Raw genomic sequence first — 20,922 nt, 5'->3', positions numbered from 1 at the left:
TTTACATACTTTTTCAAAAATTCATTACTTTCTTATTAGTTATCCAATTTTGCTCAAACTTTTTTTGATTGGTGTGTCTGATTTTTCTGCTTTTATTGAAAGTAAGTTATTTTTGGAGTGGACTTGCCCTTTAAGAAGATGCTGGTGTGATGATCTTAGACAACGACCTGGTGTATAAGGCATAACAAGGTTTTATAAATAGTTTGGTGCTAATCCATTTAAAGCCTTCCATGTGAGGAGAAGGATTTTGAATTCTAGGCGCTTGCAGATTGGAAACCAGTGCAGCTTTCATTACTGTAATTATCTAAATGGTATATGTTTTTCTTCAAATTCTCAGGAAGAGACTGTAATTGCTCCTGATGAAGGCTTTAATTTCACAGGGATTACAACGATTGATGTCTCCTTTGACATGACAGACCGCCCATGTGATGAGAATAACTACCTGTGTGTGGAAATATTGAAGGGGACAGATCCAGATCCAGCATTTTCTCTGACGGGTAACACTATAGGCTGCACTAATCTCAACTGCAAAGGTAATTGTTTATGGTTTACAAATTAGTGCATTTGAAAGGACTTCATTTTCTTGCTTGTTGGTTCTTATGTATTTCTTTGATTGTGGTCAAGTTTTCATGTATTTTTAATGATATTTTTATAACGAGCTTTGAGTAGGGCTGGTGGGCTCTGTTAAGAACTCTTTGACTCTAGATATTTCAATGAGTATGCCCTGATCTTCTTTTGGAGAATTACTTTTTTATTTGTTATCTTAATATAAATCAATAATTTTTGTACTTTCCTTGTGCAGTTTTAGAAATTAACATAAGCTACTTATTTTTCTAATGGATGTTTGAATGATATGACTTGTCCTTAAGTGTAGATGATATATTACATAGAACGTTGTGTTATGTTATTCCTTAATCAGAGGTATCCTGTAAATGTCTATAAAAAAAGGGACAAAGATGTATTCAAACATTAATGATGTACAATGTAATTTTGTCTCACTTCTCTTTTTCTATAAACAGGAATAATTGTGACAAACACAAACACCACGATCACTTCGATCCCGAATGGCGGTGTTCTTGTAGAAGATTTTCCAAGCCAGGCTGTTGATCTTGAGGTTGCCCTGACCACCGACGTGGGGGCTCAGGCATCTGGTACAGGCCTGTGGCAGCTGGATGTTTTCACCAATGCATTTGAAAATGGCACTGGCGAGATCAAGCGTTTTGATACTACTCTGACAAGTGGAAGCTGGATAGATGATGCTGTCCCGTCCGACTCTACCACCTCACTGGTTGTGCCAGTCATGGTTGATTTATCTGGCCAGTTGTGCATGGATGTGAGTATAAAGGCATTGTTTAACAATGCCAAATCTGAGATGCATGGCCATACATGTTATCAGCGTCTGTGAATGGTGTAATATTGAAGCCCTACAAAAATTGCACTTCAAAATGATCATGAAATGCCTCAAAAAAGTAAAAATCTTTGAGTGACTGGTTTTACCATACTCATTTTCCCCAATACACTATAGTGTTGTTTTTGAAATATCAAATTCCAATCAAAAATATCTTGATAATCAGACGGGCGATCGGCTTGTAAACGTCATGGGATTCCTGACTGACCTGAAGGTTTATAATTATGATTGCAGCATGAGCTAAATCCAGGATTTTGTTTAGAATCTGAGACAAAGATACCCAATCCCTTTAATGTGATTTTAGTTAGACTCCCTATTAACAGAATTCTAGTTCATATTTATAACGATCAAACTCAGTGTACTAATGCCTTACGGGTATTACAAGAGAAAGTGTCTTCTGAAAATGCATTTTTCATTACCAAATTTTGACATAATTTACTCAACTCAATTTTGTGTGTTTTTAATCATTTTGAAAGGTGAACTACCTCTGTGTAAGGATTCGTGAAGGAATTATGCCATCTCCAAACATAACTCTTCAATACTCAACCGGTCCAGAGAACTTTGTCGGATGTGCCCCTGTCACCTGTGAAAGTAAGTACATACATACACCCCCCATCCCCTAACTGGCAACGTCCAGATCCGTGTAAAACATTGCCTTCTATTTCATTGTTTGATTTATCAGATTCTGCTCCATTGTTATAAGTTATAAAGTTATAACATGCCTATGGTCATTTGGTCAAGAAATCAAGAATGACCAACTAGCAGTAGAGGGTTTACCCATTATAAAAGGGTTCCAATCGCTTTGGACTCCAGTCAGATATACTTTGGGGCAGCTTAGATGATACTTCAGAATAGATTTGAGACATTCAGAGATTTAAATTGAGATATTCATCACACAGAGAGAGAACATTTTAGAGAATACATTCAAGGTACATTCTGAAAATCTAGTTATCATCACACTTGCTTGCGACTTCGATTCATCACTATAATATATTCCTCTAAATGAATGCTGTGTACCTAATTATAATCAACTTGTGTCACCATTGGGGGAGAAGGGTGGGGGCTACATGCCAAACTGCAAGATATTTCTGTATACACATGATTTGATCTTACTTGAGGTAAACTAACTTGGAAAGGAATGCTCCTGTTCTATTCCATTCTTATTAAATCATCATGTTACTGAAAAAGAAAAAAAAAACTTATGTCATCCTATGCGAAAGTAAATTGTGCAACATGATCCCATCCTAACACACGTCAATTGATTGCCTATATATGATTGATTTGTATGCTTACAGCTGCTGGAGTGGAAAACAACGCAATGACCTTCACACCTTCAAGGGTTGTTGAACACCAGGTGGCTCCTGAGCCCTTCACTGTCTCCGTCTCCTACATCTCAGAATCCGGGCGTGGCAACATCACCGGAACCAACCTCTGGAGCCTCAAGGCCTTCTTCAGCGATTCTGAGAATGGGACTAACCCCTTCATTGAGACCCAGGTGGATCTTGGCACTCTCACCAATGCGTCTTTCTATTCCGGCCAGACGCTGGAGTTCAACGACCTCACTTTGAATGTACCCCTAAATGACCTGGTCTGTCGTATGTCTACATACTTCTGTACCCAGTTAGGAAAAGGCGACCTAAGTAATACTGATTTTAGTCTTGAAATCAGACCAGCCTGCCAACCAATCCAGTGTGCAGGTAGGGTAGAGTTGTTCTTTCAATGGCTTATGTGGAAAGGAAGAACTGACACATGTATACTAACATGTGAATTACTACATGTATCAGTTATAGTTGTTCTTCCAAAGGCTTATGTGGAAAGAAAAAGCTGACACATGTGAATTACTACATGTATCATGTATCATCCATTGACAGCCTGCTGCTACTACTACTACTACTACGACTACGACTACTGCTACTACAACTACTACTACTACTACTACTACTACTACTACTACTACTACTACTACTACTTCTACTACTACTTCTACTACTACTACTACTACTATTACTACTACCACTACTACCACTACTCCTACTACAACTACTACTACTACTAAAACTACTACTACTACTACAACTACTACTACTACAACTACTACTACTACTACTACTACTACTACTACTACTACTACTACTACTACTCCTACTACTACTTTTACAACTACAACCACTACTACTCCTACTACTACTTCTACTACTACTACTTCTACTACTACTACTAGTACTACTACTACTACTCCTACTACTACTACTACTCCTACTACTACTTTTACAACTACAACCACTACTACTCCTACTACTACTTCTACTACAACTACTACTCCTAGTACTTCTAGGGTACTGACTCACACCAAATTTTAGATGAATAACATAGTACAGCAGCGATTTAGGTTATCAAGATTTCTAGATATTTCCTTGTAATAGTTTCCGAGTGACAGGCTGGGTAACTTGTTATCTAATTACAGATGTCATCTTAATTGCAATACAACTAGACAAAGAACAGAAGATACAGCATAACTTAAAAGCATTTTATTCTTATTTCTTCCCATTGAATGCAGGTGTTGCGCTGAACTCGACGCAGGTTTCGGTCAATACTGACCAACTGCTCTTTGAGTACCAGAGCTCTCAGAGCTCCAGTTTAAATGTTACTCTGAATAGTCTCCCTGAAGGTGCTAGTATCGAGGGCACCGATCTTTGGAACTTCACTGTCTTCCTCAGTAACAGTGATACCATGTTTACTGATAGAGAAGCAGTCATGGTATGTGTCATGTGAAGGAGGAACAAATATTGTATATATTCCATCATCAACATAGGAATTAAAACACTTGAATCACTTAGTAAGATATACTACAGTTGTTTTTCTATCGCATTAGTAACAGATGCACTGTAGATGCAGACATTAAAACACATATGGCCCTGGGAGATGACTTAAAGGGAAAGTCCACCCCCAAAATAAGTTTGTTTCGATAGAGGCAGAATAATAAGAAAATCAGGTGAGCAAATTCTGAATGAAAATAAGAAAGTTATGAATTATTGAAGTTGTGATCAATCAAATACAAATTGGCAACTCTGTGACTTATTATACAAGCTCTCCTTCATTTGCTTTGTGCATAATATTCCATAAAATCATTTTTTCTTCGTTATTGATGACGGAATATATATTTGTTCCTTGCAGGGGGAGTATAGAAATATATTTGCAATTATTATATTTAGGGTGCATGTATGGTTGAAATTTTTCTTGAGGGAAAATGAAAATTTTAGATTTTTTTAGTACTGAGCAAATGGAAGTTGAGCTTGCATGATACGTCATAGAGTTGCCAATTTGTGTTTGATTGATCACAACTTCAAAAATCCTAACTTCCTTATTTTTAATCGGAATTTGCTCAAACTTTCACTGACTTGTTTCTCTCATTTTTCTACTCCTATTAAAACTAACTTAATTTCAGGGTGGACTTCCCCTTTAACTCAAGCAGGGCCTAACAGATAAACATACAGTTGTATAAATAGGATACATGAGGCACAGGATATAACATGTACATATGTATAATATATGATGTCCAATATATACTTGTCCAATGTAAAATCACAAACTGTGGTTACAAAATTCTCTGCAACTAAGTTTTGCAAAATATAAAATGTTGTAATTCAATAATTCCTTGTCATGTAACATTTTAAAAATATCTGGACCACTCAAAAGATTCTGTGTATGTGATGTGAAAGTTTCTATCTATTGAATGCATCATACGATTGGTACAATATTGTATAATAAAATGCATCATATACCATTTATATTATGCATCCAATTTGATACACAGTGTATATTAACTGATTTTAATCGTGTAGTAATGATAAAAACTACATATAACTGTAAATACTATGGTATATGACAAATCAATTTTAGTCTACCTCTCCAATCTTCTGGATTGTTACTCTAGTATCTCAAGAAACGTTTCTTTGTTTTTTCTTGATTTGTATTGACAGACTACAAGCACATACACATCCAGCGGCAGTCCACTTGTAGCTGGCACACCCCTCACCATTCAAGGGGTACAATCTGTGCTGGATCTTGAAGGAGTTGGCTGCAGTGATTTCAGCTACATTTGTGTTCAGGTTGATGTTGGAACCATGCCCATGCCACCTTTCAATCTGGACCTTCAAGTGTCCAATGCCAACATCGCATGTGCTCCCGTCGATTGCCGAGGTGAGAAGCTTGCACTCAATGTTATTGCCTACTATTTTATCTGTATGATCAAAGCTAGACTGCCATTTTTTCAGTTAGAACTACATTCTCTTTACCCCTCTCACCTACTGGTGCAATAGTCTATTGGTGTGGGCTGGAATATGAAGCAGGTCATAGTTATCTTATCTACACACAGAGATCTTAACCTGCTGTGTCACTGATTAATACGGATGTAATAAATCCATTCATTCATGATTCGTATCCAAATAAAAGATGAAGAAATTTCTTTTTCTCTTACCAACACTCATCATCTTTCATTTTAATTCAATTTTTTTCCTCAGGTGTACTCATAAGTAGTAGCAATTTGAACCTCATCGAAGGTGATCTCCTGATTGAGCGCACGGACAACCACGATGTAACCTTCAGTGTCTCTCTCCAGTTCAGCGACGTAAGCACCAATATCTACGGTGCGGACCTTTGGCAGGCTACCGTCTTCACCAACACCAGGATGGATTGTGGTAATACACCCTGTACATCCAGTCAACCTATTGTGCTCAGCGGTGGGAACGTCACCAGAGGAGAGATGGTCACCACAGACAGTGCCGTCGCCTCCTTGGATATGTCTCAATGTACCTGCCCTCAGATGCAGTATCTGTGTGTCCTCATCACTATGAACCCAGGCGCCAGCATCAATTTCACCCTGGAGAGTCCAATGCAGGGCTTCAGGGATTGGCATGAGGTGACCTGTACAGGTGAGGCAACAAACTAATCTCTCGCTATCACGCCAAAATACACAATCATTTTGTCCTGTCAGGATCCAAGATTGAGGACAGCTTGGTTCTTTATAGTTGCGCACATTAGAATCCTAGTATCTTGTAGAGATGGTTCAGTTTAGCTTGATATGGTCAAGTCAGAGCTGCCAACCATTGCGTTTGTCCCGGAAATTATTCTGTTTTTTTCTCCAAATTACGGTAGTACGTTTTTTCTTCATAAAATATGATGTTTTTTTTTGCAGATACCGCACGTATCCCTATATCCCTAAAATTTTTATAACTACTTCAACAGAAAACTTCAATAGAGATTTATGAAGAGTACGAAATTACAAATAGTTAAAGAAAGAGAACAAAAAAGTGAAAGGCATCAATATTCTCAACAAAAAAACGCTGATGGTACTAAATACACAACGTCAAAAAACTACGTACTTGTAGATTAACTATAGGTCCTAATATGGAAATATCAGCATGAGGAACGGACATTTTTGCATTGGAAGTGTGTCGTCCGTGGTTGTAATTTTTGTTTTAATGATTTCCTGTTTTTTTGCTTGAAATTCCCTTTTTTTGCCATCATGGTTCCTCTTTATGATTGCTACTGATCCAAGAACCGTATGCATGCATGAAATGTTCACAAATTTCACGAGTGGATCAAAATATTTAAAGTGTCCTGCTGCAAAATAATTGATGCAACTTTGCATTTTTGCAATTTGTGAATGTTTCTTACTGTGAAAATGACCGTCCCTAGCAGTTCGCAAAAGTTCAATGTCATGAAAGCTCCTGTCTTTACAGTGTATTTGACAAACTGACAGATGAATTATGAAAATATCCAGTGGTATACTTGCAAAGTTTAAAAAAATGCTCCAGTGCCCTTCAGTATGCCATTAATCCTCATTATCAATTCCCTTGGATGGGCTTAGTTGTCATAGGTCCCCTGGTTCCTTACCTCTAAGCATACCCATGAACATGTTCTTGTTTTCTATAGCAGTCGATTAAAATAAATCATCAGTTATTCATCAATTATGTGTTCATGTTTCATGGTGTTGTAACCACCTTCACGGAAACCAACCCAGCAATAATAAAAGGATGATGATTTTTATGCCTCCTTTACGAAGTAGCCGGAGGCATTATGTTTTCGGGTTGTCCGTCCGTCCGTTTATTATTGTGTCAGAACATGAAGGTATGTAAGGCACACTACCCTTGTGTCGTTATATAATTTCCACACAACTGGGCCAGGAGTGTAATTTTTGACTATTATTATTATTATCATTATTTCCTCCAGGGCCCATATTCATAAAACCTTACTGAGTAATATAGGCCTCAACTAATTCCATGCTTACCGAGTTATATTAAAAAAAAATGAGCTCTGGGCCCCCGTTGCAGAAAACTTACCACTGATGGTAACTTTACCATCAATATTAACTACCATGGCAACATCAATCAACAGTCAAGAAAATCAAGGTTTCCATGGAAGTTATTATTAACTGCAAAGTGTTATGCGATGGGGCCCTGGACGTTTAATTTTACCACTGCACTTTTTGTTTAAAGAGAAGGTTGAGTTCTGGGAAGATGTGAAAAATAATTTGTTATTATGCAAGTGTGGAAGAACATCAGATAAGACATGTTCCCTGAAAAGCATGGCTCTTCAAATGCCTTCATATTCTAAATATGTCATGTAACATTGTAAAAATCCAGGGTCAGATTTTTACACCACGTCTTCGTGTAGTCCTATATACATCTTTCTGTGTACAGTGTTTGTAACTTTACCAAGACTTGGCCAAATTTCTTATCATTTTGATGATTCCAGAACCTTGCAATACACACAAATTATTATATGCTAGATGATCAACCTTTTCTGGTCGATTCCACACATTTTCTTTCATAATGCAATCGCAAGACCAGAACTCAACTTCATCTTTAACTAACATGGCAACATCAATCAAGAAAATCAAGGTTTCCATGGAAGTTACCATTAACTGCAAAGTTTTATGCGATGGGGCCTGGACGTTTAATTTTACCACTGCACTTTTTTTTAAAGGCAGATATATCTAACCATATGCAGATTAAACAATATATTTTGTCTTTGTAAATTACAGGTGTGGTGATTGATGGTGTAGACCTCATGCTGTCCAATCCATCATCTGTCATTCTCAATGAAGCCGATCCTAACCCCCTGAATGTGATTGCTAGTGTTACCTTGACTGTGGCTAATGTATCGGCTGCGATAGATGGTAAGTACAAAACCTGCTCTTTGTGTCCCCATTCATTGTGTTCTTTGTCTTTCATTTCCGTGTATGTTCCTCTTCTTCTTGACTGTAAGTGCAGGCCACCGTCTGGTGTATTCTCCTACTCCTACTAGATGCTGTACAGGCATATAGTGTCTTAATAAATTTTTGTTTACTCATTTGTTATTAGTAAGTTGGGTTTTTTTTTCGTCTCCATTTTATTCATGACTTTCTCCCATTGCTTCTTCTTCCAGTTTATTTCATCTTCTCCATTTTTTTTCACCTATATTTTTTGTCTTTACCCAGTCTTAAATTTAAGTCCAATTTTGTTTTATTTTAATCTACTCTCCTTTGTATCTCCCATTCTCTTCCTATGTTGCTGTATACTTGGCATACAAATATATTGGGCTTGTTTGATTTTGCATAAAAGAGATTGACTGTGCTTAGAGTCTTATTCAAGTCCTAGGGTACAATTTGACTTTATGCTTCAAATGGAAAATATTGCAGTAAATATGTTACATAGAAGTATGTAATAGTTCATTGAATTATAATGAACGTTATATGGGGAGTGTATGCGTAAATGACAATTTACATGACTCTTATGTTTTGACAGGAAAGAGAAAAAAGAGAAAAGGGAAATATTGATGACAAACTACATGTACATGTATGTCATATCTTTTTAAAGAAGAACTAGTGATATATCTTATTTTTAAGAGGAGAGAAAGACAAGAGAGAATTGGGGGTGGTAAAATTGTCTCTGTCTGTTTGACCTGTTCCTTTAATGTTGCTTGTGCATTGATTATGATCGCAGAGGGAGCTGTAACAAACATCTGGCAGATCGAGCTCTACCCTAAGTCTGACCCAGTGGAATTCCGAGTGGTTGCCACCTTAACCCCTGAGCAACTGAACCAGGGATTGAACAAGAGCGATACTCTCACCTTCAGCGACCTCTTCTTTGAATTTGGAACCTTTGACTTTGTGTGTCCTGAGGGAGGGATGGAGGAGCTGTGTGTGGAAGTCAGCACATCGCCTAGTATCAACCCTGCTGTCTCCATTGCCTTTCAGCCTAATGGTACCGACTGTGTCTCCGTCCAATGCAGAGGTAACAGAGCACATCATTTTGCGTCCATGTCTTAATTTCATTGCTTGCAGAAAGTTTAAAAGAAGTTCTGATTGTTCATACTTCTTTACCTGACTGTTTCATGGGTAGTAATTGAAAATCAAATGACAATTAAATCAAAGTGTTGATACCTCAGTATATGCATGCTTCCTCTATCATTATTTGCAAGTGAACTTCAGAAGCAAATTGGACCAAAATGAGAAAAAAATTACCTTTGACAAGACTGATGTGTTTTATTAAATGGGATGATTTGATTAAGTCCCAAATTGTTGATTGATATTTTGATATTGCATGAGAGTATGTGATGTTTAATAACGCAGTATAGAATTTTTGTGAGATTATTGCCTTAATTAAAGCTCAAATATCGTTTGCTTTTTAGGCGTTCAATTAGACAATTTGATCGTGGCAGGAGAAACCGACACAAGTTTTGTAGAGTTTGAATCCATGCACCGAATAACCTTCAACATCAGCGCGAACACCACAGAAACCAGTACCAATATTGCTAACGGTGTCAACCTCTGGCAAGTTCGCGTTTATGGAAGCTTGTACATGAATGGAACAGGAGAACGCTACAGCGAAACACAGATCCCAATTGATGATACGTCAACAGTAACAGCGGGAAGCCCCGTCGAGTATTCTGGTCTGGTGTGGGATATGGACCTGACAAATTTCACGTGTCCAAGCACAAACCAGTTCTACATGTGTGTTCAGTTAATGCCAAGGGACATATCTAACCCCCAATTCTCAATATCTCCAATACCACTGGAAACTTGTGTTGAGATTGACTGCACTGGTGAGTATACACTTTATACTCTCATGTTACATAAATATCTTAATTTCCTGATATTTCTTGTCATGCTCTTAACATTGGTTTCATGTGGAAGCCAGCGTTTTGTTTTTGCTGCAACTTAAAAAAGAATCAGACATGCAATTGGTTTGATTAATATTGATTTCTCTATGAAATATAACATTAGGACTCTTAATTATATATTAATTGTACAACAAAAATAATTGAACAAATTAAGCATAGATTCAATCATCAGTATGGCAGACTAAAGGATGATATATTTGTAACCATTAAACAAACATGTCTGTTATAAAAGGGAAAACAAGGAAGATATTATCCATGTAACTAAGGAGCTTTCAATCTTGCATAAGAGATAGGATGAAAAAATAAATAGTTTATAAGGTAGTCTGTGTGTATATAAAAAAAGAAAGAATGAATCTTACTTCATACTGTATTATTAAGAAATTGAGAGTTTTGACAAAAAGTGAGTACAGCTCAATGTTATGTATTTAATCATTCATTCATTCATCCATTCATTCAGGCGTGAATGATCTTTATTCATTGTTTTTCTTTTTGCCAGCATCACAAATATTTTCTTTGCAGGGTATATACTTTTTACTGAATCAGGCCTGATAAAAACCCAATTTAAATCGGTTTCCTGATATTTTTGATTTTTTTTCCCAATTTTTTTTTCTTGCCGATTTTATCCTGATTTTCTGATTTTTCCCTTATTTTCTCTATTCTTTCCTATGTTTCCCTATTATTTGCCATTTTTCTTACTCAATAGGGGGGAATGTTGTTAGATGCCATTCCCCCCCCCCTCCCCGAATCCTCTTTTCTTTTTTTTTACTCAAGGGGGGCGTGGTTGAGGGAAGAAAAACATTTTTTTTTTTTGGTGCTCACTATCACCTCTGCTGAATGCATTATCATGTATGTTGTCTTGAAGGTGTTATGATCAGCACCCTTGATCTAACAGTGAATAGTGGTGACCCTGTCTTGGAACGCCAGTCCAATGATGTGAACCTCACCATCACGGCAACCTCCTCTATGGCTGGTAGCAGTATCGATGGAGATAACCTCTGGAAGCTCACCATCTTGGTTTGCGAGAGGGATAACTGTGTTGAAAATGAAGCAAGAAGAGATACGGTAAGGATTAATCTTATTTGCTTATATAATCTTATCTTATCACCGCTCTCAAGAACTGGCTAATTGCTATTTTTCACAATAACATTGGGAAATGAACAGGTATGTGGTGACAGAGTAACTTCTATCCGCTAATGATGATGAGGAAGGTGCTAAAGTATCATTAGAACCGCAATAAATCTTGAGGAACATTGCCCAATTTACACCATTTTGACAAAGTTGACCACCAAATTCGTTTCACTGTTCACAGAATTCCAATGCCATTTTGGAGGTCACTGTCAATTTGACAACAGTGTCCATCAACGAGGATTTAGCTGCTGGCGGTAGCATTACCTTCAGCAACATCGCAGAGACCCTAGACCTGTCGTCCTTGGAGCAGTGTCCAGCCAGTGAGATCGTGTATATCTGTGTCCAGCTGGACAAAGGTGATGCAGCCTCTCCAGATTTCACGTTAGAAGGTGACCTTCTAACATGTCAGCCTGTGCAATGCAGAGGTAAGTCTCATGTCCAGAATCCTAACTGACATAGTGCAAGGTCAATTAAGCTCCAGTAGGGCTGTGAACTTGCTAGAATCAGTAGGTGTACCATAAAATGATATTGTTGTTGGTAGCATAAGGGACAGGATACAGGGACAAGATACCTTGGACATGCCCAACTGTAATCATCACTTCATGGATATCTGTATGATTGATCAGATGGACTGAAGATTTCTAAAGTAAGACCTAATGTATTTCCTGTTGTATTTCCTGTGATGAGAAATGGAATCAATTTGTGATATCATTTGACTGAAGGCTTCAAAACTGATCCAAACTACCAAAAGACCTCTGAATATGATTGTCTGATATGTTTTTTGTTGTATATTTTAAGAATGTTGGCTCTCATTGTACTCTTGCTCTATTCAAATATTCATTATGAAACTACTTATTGCTATGTTGCACATATTATACTGCTTTTTAATCCTACATTGTCATGTAAAAAAAAAGGATTTGATTATCTTAAATAATGAGTTGTTTAATGATGAGGAAATGTCTTTGGCTGTCTCTTTAAGGTGTGCACATCCTAAGCAGCGTCACATCCAATCAGGTGGGTACTCTCCAGGAAGGTAACCCAAGCAATGCTGTTGAGTTGGACTTCTCCTTCACAGCCGACACCGTCAGTTCAGACATCTCTGGCACCAACCTCTGGGACATCGAGATCTACGGTAGCAACAGCCAAAACGGGGACACCAGTGGCACAAGGGTGACCCTTGGCGATATCGGTAGCACCACCAATGCACCCCTGTCTGCGAGTCAGACCATTGAATTCTTCAAGGTTACTACCACGTTGGACCTCTCGCCTTACATCACATGCCAGGAAGGGCAGTACGTGTGCGGCCGTCTCATACGTAGGGCCGCCTCCGCATCTCAAGTGTTCTCCGTGACTGGGGAGAAGACGGCGTGTTACCTATACACGTGTACAGGTAATGCCTGCAAATTTCCACAATAATTGTAGAATTTGGTTTACATATCTGTCCCAGAGAATTTTGGATCATTTTCTAGTGTATGGATATTTCAATTTTTTCCAGGTCCTTTGTCATTATAAACTTGTCATGTTTCATGGCTTTTAGGCCTCTCGAATGGCAAGTTATTAAAGTATTTAAAACTGTTTCTGCTTATCAGGTGTTCATATAAGTGGTACCACAGTACAACTCCCCCCTGGTGCATCACCGACAGAAGGCCAGGCTACCGACATGGAGCTAATGGTCACTCTGGACGTAGACGACACGTCATCCACCCTGTCTAACGCAATGGATGCATGGCGTGTTGAAGTCTTTGGCAATTCACAGATGAATGGCTTGGGGGTTGGTGGAACAGGTCGGTTCATTGCAAACATCAGTTCCGTACCACCGACATCAATCATACCAGGTATGTGTAGTTAGAGAATATTATATAATGTAAAATACAGAGTCATAGCAAGTATCCTATTGACTGAAAAAAAAGTCATGCGACTCTCAATATTTTGTTATATTTGCACAACCATGCAATATTATAACAACCTGTTTTTGCATGGTATAACACATACAAAAATAAAGTAGTCTGCGCTTCTCTCTTTCCTGCACATACCCCATTGTTTGCATTGTCTTAGCTGTGCGCATTTTAATGTAATCGATAGTGCAAAGAAGCAAGGCCTGAGATGGCAAATACCCTCAATTTTATATAACAAATATTGAATCGCATTGCATCAGTATAACATATATTTCACCTCCAAATTCAGAATGTCCTTCGTGCCATTATATCGACTCTGGAAATTCTGGATTTGTCGGTTCATATATTAACTTTATTCATGCATTCACACACACCATATCTTGAGTCTTCATGTATGTTCTGCATACCCGGTATTCATAAAAATGTATGCAAATTGTTTTCTTTTTTTTGTAGTGATGCCCCCTCATTTTTTTATCAATATTGTTTGCAATGTGTTTTTTTAATTGTTATTTTCGTTTTGTATTTCATATTTTTCAAATGATTTACTTCTTGCAGGCAATAGTCTTGTGTTATCTGTGCCTGTTTCCTTTGACCTTTCGAGTGGCTACTGTGAGAACATAAAACATCTCTGCGTTGAGGTCCAGAGAGGTGTTAGTGCGACCCCTCCTTTCAAACTCAACGGTGTGCCCTCAGACTTTGAAGGCCTCTATGGCTGTACCCCTGTCAACTGCACAGGTAAGAAAGTAACAGTCTTGTGAGCATTTGAAGTCTGTAATGAGTACTTTTCAAATATGTTTCAGAGTTGTCGGTTTGTTAAGGCTGGCAGTAATCTTGTCAAATGGACCGAGGCCATTACACGCTGCAAACCCTATCCTCGCATGTAGAATATTCTCTTAAGATTCTAGGTGACAGTTTGTAGTAATCTACTTTTCAAGATGCATTCCTTTCATTCTACAAAGCAGGAACCCTGCATGCACATGTTTTTTGTAGATTCAGTTATTGAGTGGGAGGACCAGGTTTTTTATTTCCTTTCTTTATTTGGTTTTCCTCTACCTTTACAAAGCATTAATTTATTTCTATTAGTGTAATATGTATTTTGTCTTTTACTGTATTTTGCATGTACAACACGTAAAAACCAGTGCGTATTATACATTGTATAAATTCATTATATATCTTTGTGCTTACATATGAATTTCATGAGCTTGAATGTGAAATTACAATTTGCCGACTATAAGTAGTATTGAAATGCTTGCTAGACTGATTGATTTGGCTTTTATTCTCCTGCAGGCGTACGTATCAGCAACAGTAGTATTGAAGCTATCACTAAAGGCAGTCCCGTTCTACAGGGTAACTCAGCATTTGAAGTTGAACTTGATGTAGACTACGGCAGCGATGCATCGGGTGCAGACGTCAGCGGAGAAGATATATTTGAAGTCAAGGTCAGATAATTTCTCAAACTACTAGTTTTTTTAAGGAAGGATGGTTGGTTAGGGGGTTCTTGTATGTTTTGCACACTAGAATGGATTTAAATGACAGACATGCTCCTTTGTCATTGCGTCTATCAGTTTTTAACGATTTACAAAGACATTTGTAATAAAAATTAAAAGATTAACGCTGAAATTCATAATGAGCAACATTTCTACCGAATTCGATGCTCACGGTGCTTTTGACACAAAATATTCATGAGAAAGTGCTATCATTAGGTCTGTTTTCAGTTTTCTTGGGAAGTCATCGATGGTTTTTCAATTTCTCACTGATATTATTGTAGCATACAAGAGCACACTTCTTCCATAAAGAATCATAGTTTGATATAAAGCTCATGCAAGTGTAATGTTGCCATCCAAGAACTCCATTTCTTGACATTTTCATGCTAGCTTTGTTCTTATTGTTCTTACCGTAGCTCTTCCTTTCTGATGATATGACCGATTCTGGGATAATTGGTGATAAATACCCTGCAGACATTCCAGCAGCTTCACAAAGCACCAGCCTTATCGCTGGTCAACAACTCAACATCCTTCGCGCCACGGCGTCGATCAGTACAGAGGGTCTTGTCTGTCCAGTAGGGGGACTCTACCTTTGTGCTGAACTCTTCAAGCCTGCCAATGCCTCTTACACGCTGAATGGTTTCGACTCAAGCGCAATGATGGTTGAAAATGGCCTACTGACTGCTTGTGAGATGGTAGATTGCCGAGGTACGTTGTTTAGTTTGATTGGATCTATTCTTTATAAAGGCATGCTATTCAACCATTTTTCATTGAAGGGTATACCGTAGAATTTCTCTTTTGCCATGTTCCATACTGTATTTCATGATGCTGATTTTTTTTGGGTACAATTAAGCTAACTGTTCTGTTAATGTAGGCTATGAGTGTAAGCATTATAAGAACAAATAAACACATGCATTATATCTTAATTGTATTTTTAGATGTGAGATTTGATAACATGACGTTGTCACCCATCGATCCTCCTTGCATCATTGAGAGAACCGCCAATCAGATACTGTCAGTCAACGTGACAGTCGAACCCAACGCAACATGGAGCAATGCCAGCGGGAACAGCCTCTGGATGATGAGTACAATCATCAAATCAGCAGGACAGGTGGAGAGGATGGAATCTATCGTGCTCTCTACCGACAACGCCAACATGGACATAGTCGCTGGCACATCAACCACTTTCACAGATGTGGCCCTCTCGCTTGACCTGTCCAGCTTCTATTGCCCAGATGCAATGGTCGAGCTCTGCGTGTCCATCAATACCAATCCAAGTTCAAACTTCACTCTCAGTCTGAGTTCAACCTCTGAAGCATGCCTGAACATCCCATGCAAAGGTTAGTTTCTAGGTCAAAGGTCAAAGGAAAGTTTAGGTCAGCAGAGGATACTGCATGTAGTTGTACACTGATATCATTCCAGGCCAAAAACAATATGTAGGTCATTGGTTAAGTTATCAACATCGGGACAATATGCATGTATTCATTGATATCATAGGTATCTCTTGAAAATATTTGTAAATGAATGATATTACTGGTATGTCTAGACGTGTATATGACTTTACAACATCTTAGGTCAGTTAAAGACCAGATCCGAAATGAAAAATGAAATGGGTGAATAATATATCAACGGAATGCTGAACACTCAAAAATCGATAGCTTTGAAAATTGGAAGTTGTCGACCTAAAAACTTGCTATCGACTTGATGGCAGCATCTTATGTGGAGTACGCATATTCACAATGACTTTTCATTAATTAAGCATGGCTCATCGCCTCAGCTATATAGATGAACTGATCGGGTCCACATGTTATGTTGTCACTGTAACTTTGGCAAATTTGACCCCTGTCGACCCGTAATTTGGAGGGGTGCGGAAAATGAGGTTTTAATTTGCTTTTGTGCAATAATGAAAGGGTAAATACTTTTTATTCCTTTATATTTGCATTCTACATTTGTTCAGTTTTCCATATATCAAGATGTATTTTTATCGGATAGGGTCTTTAAACATTTGAAGACTTCAGTTGTAAGCGCTTTAAAAGTAACGTTTTTTTAAAAGTTATTTATTTTAGTTAATATTTTGTACTTGGTAGCTGGAATGTAGCTCTTTACAACTTTTCTTAAATCATTATCTGTTTTTCATTGTTTATTTTTATCATGTAGTTACTGAAATTGACAGTAGTGACTATGAAATCTTCTACCCACCCAACATCCTTGAGTACACGATGAATGACCTGCGCTTTGCTGTTAGCCTGACTGCGGGTCCCGTCTCGGCCTCCATAGCAGGAGAAGAGCTGTGGAAGGTTGTTAGGGTATACATGTCTGGCTACGCTGAGGGTAATGACAGTGTTGCTGCGGATACTGCAGTTCCATTGCTCTCCTCCCAAGATGAAATCGGTAAGCGCGATGTATCAGCTTAGGATGCCTAGCTGTTGTGATGATGTTGTTGTTGTGTTTTGGCTTATTGGCGATTAGTCAGTTGTGACTATTGTCGCCAAAATACTTTATGTCACATGTTATATCTCTCATTTTTGTATTGTTATTATTCATTTTTTTCCGTTTTATATTTATTTATCTTTTAAGATAATTTTGAAAAATAATATCGTAAGCAAAACATTCATGGGCTTTGTTAGTGTTTCTTAACAGTGCAGTTTATTTGTTATATCACATACACACCATAAATATATATGTATATAAGATAGTACCTACACAAGCCTCTATATTCAATAATCTATATGTAAACTGGCGGGCTTGTCGGAAATAAAGGATTTTTTTAAAGAGTATTTTGTTAAGTATTCTTTTGTCAAGATGAGGTTGATCATTGTAGTGACAAAAATAATGCTATCAGTTGTTATGATACAGTTGATGACCTTTCATGTCTGTACCTTTCCTATTGCACTTTTGTATATATTTATCATGTATTTCATCCTTTGCACAAGCTGCGCCTTGAGCATTAGATTGTCAAGTGGATTTGGTGCCAAACAAATCTTATGTATTATTATTATTATTATTGAAAGGATTGGTGATAGTGGTGTAGATTATGATGATGATGATGAAGATGTGTAGTGATGATGTCATTGGTGATAATGACAATGAAAATGATTATGGTGATGATGACAGTAATAATCTTGATAATGATGGTGATGGTGGTGTTGGTGGTGATAATTACAATGGTGATGATAATTATGACAGTAACGTGGACAACGTACAATGATTATGATGATGATGATATTTTTTCCTTCAATAATGAATTATCAAAAAATGTAAAATGCTGTAGATTTGTGACCATGATTTGTACGTCCCTTGACAGACCAATGCCAGTAATGGTGAGAGCGAACAGTGGCATGAACGGCCTGCCATAGTTAAGTCCAACTTAAAGTCAATCTAAGTCTCTGTGAAACACCCTCCTGATATATGATGATAAAAATGAACATACAATAAAAAAGAAACTCATCCTTTTTTCTTTTCAGGTATTTCTGCTGGAGAAACGATCAGATTGTTGAACATTGAGGCCTCTCTTAATCTACAGGACGTGATCTGTGCCAGTATGCCTTATCTCTGTGTCGAGGTTGCTAAGGGCGACGCCCCTAGTCCTGAATTCAATGTCTCCTTCAATGATAACTCCAACATCATTTGTAAAGAGAACACTAGGTGCCAAGGTAATTTATTAATGTTTTAGGTGTTGTGCTCTGAACATAAGCCTTGCAACATTACTTTTAAGAAGGTGACATATTTACTTATTATATTAGAATTCAACATTTCATTTGTTGATTTATTATGTCATTTGATTCAAATTTGATTGATAGAGCATACTTCCTGCTCTCTACCCTTTCTCCCTACTTTTATCTGTGCCTTGACAACTTGACAGTGGTTTTGATAAGTTTGCTTCATTATTTTAAGCTGGTTAAATTGTTGTTTATTTATACATGCATTAGCTTTAGTGACCGTGGAGCACACAAATACTAAATAATCTGTGGTGCAAAATAGTTGTATTCAACAAAATGAATTGACTGATCCTTTTTAATTCATGATATTGAAAAGCTGATATGAGACACCTCGGGCCCGAGTCTGTGGAAAGTACATGGTATGTACCAAATTCAAATCATAATCAGTAAGCCTTCCTTCCTCTCTCAGGTATTGTCATTACACAAAACTCGATCCAAAGTCCTAGACCAGATGCAACTGAAGGGCGTGAGGATCAACTTGTAAACATCACTGTGACCATCGAGCACGACCCTGACCTTGGGACGAGCACGGGTACTGAGATGTACCCCTGGATGGTTACAGTGTTTTACAATGGTCAATCGGATTGCTTGGGAGATGACTTTGGAGACAGAGTTCCTGCTGGGATCGTTGATCACCAAACGCTGGTTGATAATCAGCGGCTTGTGTTTGAGAATCTGGAAGTTCAATTGAATTTGACTCGACTTATATGCCCAGAAACGGTTGGTGCACTTCAATTTTTTCAAATTCTATATCATTTTTATTGCATTCCAGGCACAAATGCTTCAAGCCAAAGTAAAAGACACTGGCAGTATCATTTATAAATTATGTTCCAAAAACTTCAGAGTAGGATATAGAAGAAATATGTTAAGTATGGGGCTAAAAAACTTGATGGGCCCAAGAGTGTACTACTCTACTATGATAAAATGTTTGCAACATAGCAAGTTTTGCATAAACAATTTTATGGCTTTCAGACAAAATATTTTGGGTTCAGGGCAGTTGATACACCTCTCATATGTATTTAACTGACCTCTTCTTCCTAATATAGGATATCTACCTCTGTGCTGAATTTGAGAAGAATACATCAGCAGCGTCTGATTACACCTTGCAATACCAACCACCAACAGCAAGATACGCAGGGCAACAAGTTGCTTGCCATGGTAAAAAAAAAAATTCTTCTCAAGTCTTTAATTTATATCTAATTTGAAGTTACAAAGAAGAGATGCACATCTTATTTCACCTCAGGTTTGACCTTACATTACACATTACACACTCACCAGGCTCTTTACCCCCCCCCCCCTGTTCCCCCCCATTTTCCCCCATGCTTCCAATAGTACAACATTTAATTTGCCTTTCATTAATATTATATATGAGGGATGGGCTCTAGCATAAGGACCATACTCCTTTTTAGCTCATCCCTTCACTCCCATTATTTAATGTTTTTTTTGTTTTTGTGTTTTGTTGGATGTATAATATTTTATGTTTGATTATTCCGTATTTAATTATATATTCTGAATTTTTAATGATGAGTGTAAATAAACGAGCTTGAACTTGAACATTGAATGTTATGTGTAATATAGTCATTCTATTTTATTTATTTTTTTTTAACTCTTAACATGGTTGTTGTATTCTTTTATCCATATAATCTCATGCTACAGGAGTGGAGGTTTCCGCCACTGAATTAACGTTGACTGGGGGTATACAGCATGCGCAGGCAGATCAAAACCATGAAATTACATTTAGTTTCACTGTAAACTCATCTGAGACGAGCAGACCACTTAGTGGTTCCAATCTCTGGTCTTTCTTGATATACGGCTCTCGAAATAGCGATGGGTCTGGTGATCGTGTAATCAATCATGTCTTCAGTTCAGACTTGTCTCCAACGTCCCTTCAGCCGAGTGGAACCTATGAACTAGATCCTGCCAGTCAGATGGTACGTATGGTGTGAATGCTCCCCAGGGAGTGGAGAATGTGCACTGTAAATGAATCCAGTGACTGGGGTTATAATAATACTGCAAGCGCTTTGGTCAGTTAATGGAAAAGCGTTAAAGGAAAAGACCAGTATTGGAAACGCCCCAATTTCAAAAAAATGAAGTGGAAGCTCTTATTACCAATCATGTGAAAG

At 37.7% G+C, this 20,922-nt stretch overlaps 1 protein-coding gene across 1 annotated transcript in view; it reads left to right on the top strand.

Annotated features, from left to right (window-relative positions):
• The window catches only part of LOC590964, an 85,786-nt gene that overhangs the window by 26,053 nt on the left and 38,811 nt on the right, over positions 1–20,922 (top strand). Inside the window, exons 14-36 of the mRNA XM_030973839.1 lie at positions 338–533; positions 1,020–1,333; positions 1,885–1,999; positions 2,704–3,105; positions 3,966–4,165; positions 5,389–5,608; positions 5,929–6,339; positions 8,454–8,588; positions 9,394–9,684; positions 10,082–10,495; positions 11,436–11,635; positions 11,883–12,126; positions 12,681–13,091; positions 13,291–13,536; positions 14,152–14,331; positions 14,884–15,035; positions 15,497–15,788; positions 16,019–16,420; positions 17,238–17,471; positions 18,545–18,733; positions 19,209–19,519; positions 19,846–19,957; positions 20,456–20,730. Coding sequence (XP_030829699.1) covers positions 338–533; positions 1,020–1,333; positions 1,885–1,999; positions 2,704–3,105; positions 3,966–4,165; positions 5,389–5,608; positions 5,929–6,339; positions 8,454–8,588; positions 9,394–9,684; positions 10,082–10,495; positions 11,436–11,635; positions 11,883–12,126; positions 12,681–13,091; positions 13,291–13,536; positions 14,152–14,331; positions 14,884–15,035; positions 15,497–15,788; positions 16,019–16,420; positions 17,238–17,471; positions 18,545–18,733; positions 19,209–19,519; positions 19,846–19,957; positions 20,456–20,730 — 5,946 coding nt within the window. The remainder of the gene's footprint in view (positions 1–337; positions 534–1,019; positions 1,334–1,884; positions 2,000–2,703; positions 3,106–3,965; positions 4,166–5,388; positions 5,609–5,928; positions 6,340–8,453; positions 8,589–9,393; positions 9,685–10,081; positions 10,496–11,435; positions 11,636–11,882; positions 12,127–12,680; positions 13,092–13,290; positions 13,537–14,151; positions 14,332–14,883; positions 15,036–15,496; positions 15,789–16,018; positions 16,421–17,237; positions 17,472–18,544; positions 18,734–19,208; positions 19,520–19,845; positions 19,958–20,455; positions 20,731–20,922) is intronic.

Source organism: Strongylocentrotus purpuratus, unplaced genomic scaffold (genome assembly GCF_000002235.5).
Source record: "Strongylocentrotus purpuratus isolate Spur 01 unplaced genomic scaffold, Spur_5.0 spur5_scaffold_7, whole genome shotgun sequence".
In the NCBI taxonomy this organism is placed as follows: Eukaryota; Metazoa; Echinodermata; class Echinoidea; order Camarodonta; family Strongylocentrotidae; genus Strongylocentrotus; species Strongylocentrotus purpuratus.
Note: the sequence above shows the minus strand (reverse complement) of the source record. Positions and strands in the feature narration are given on the sequence as shown.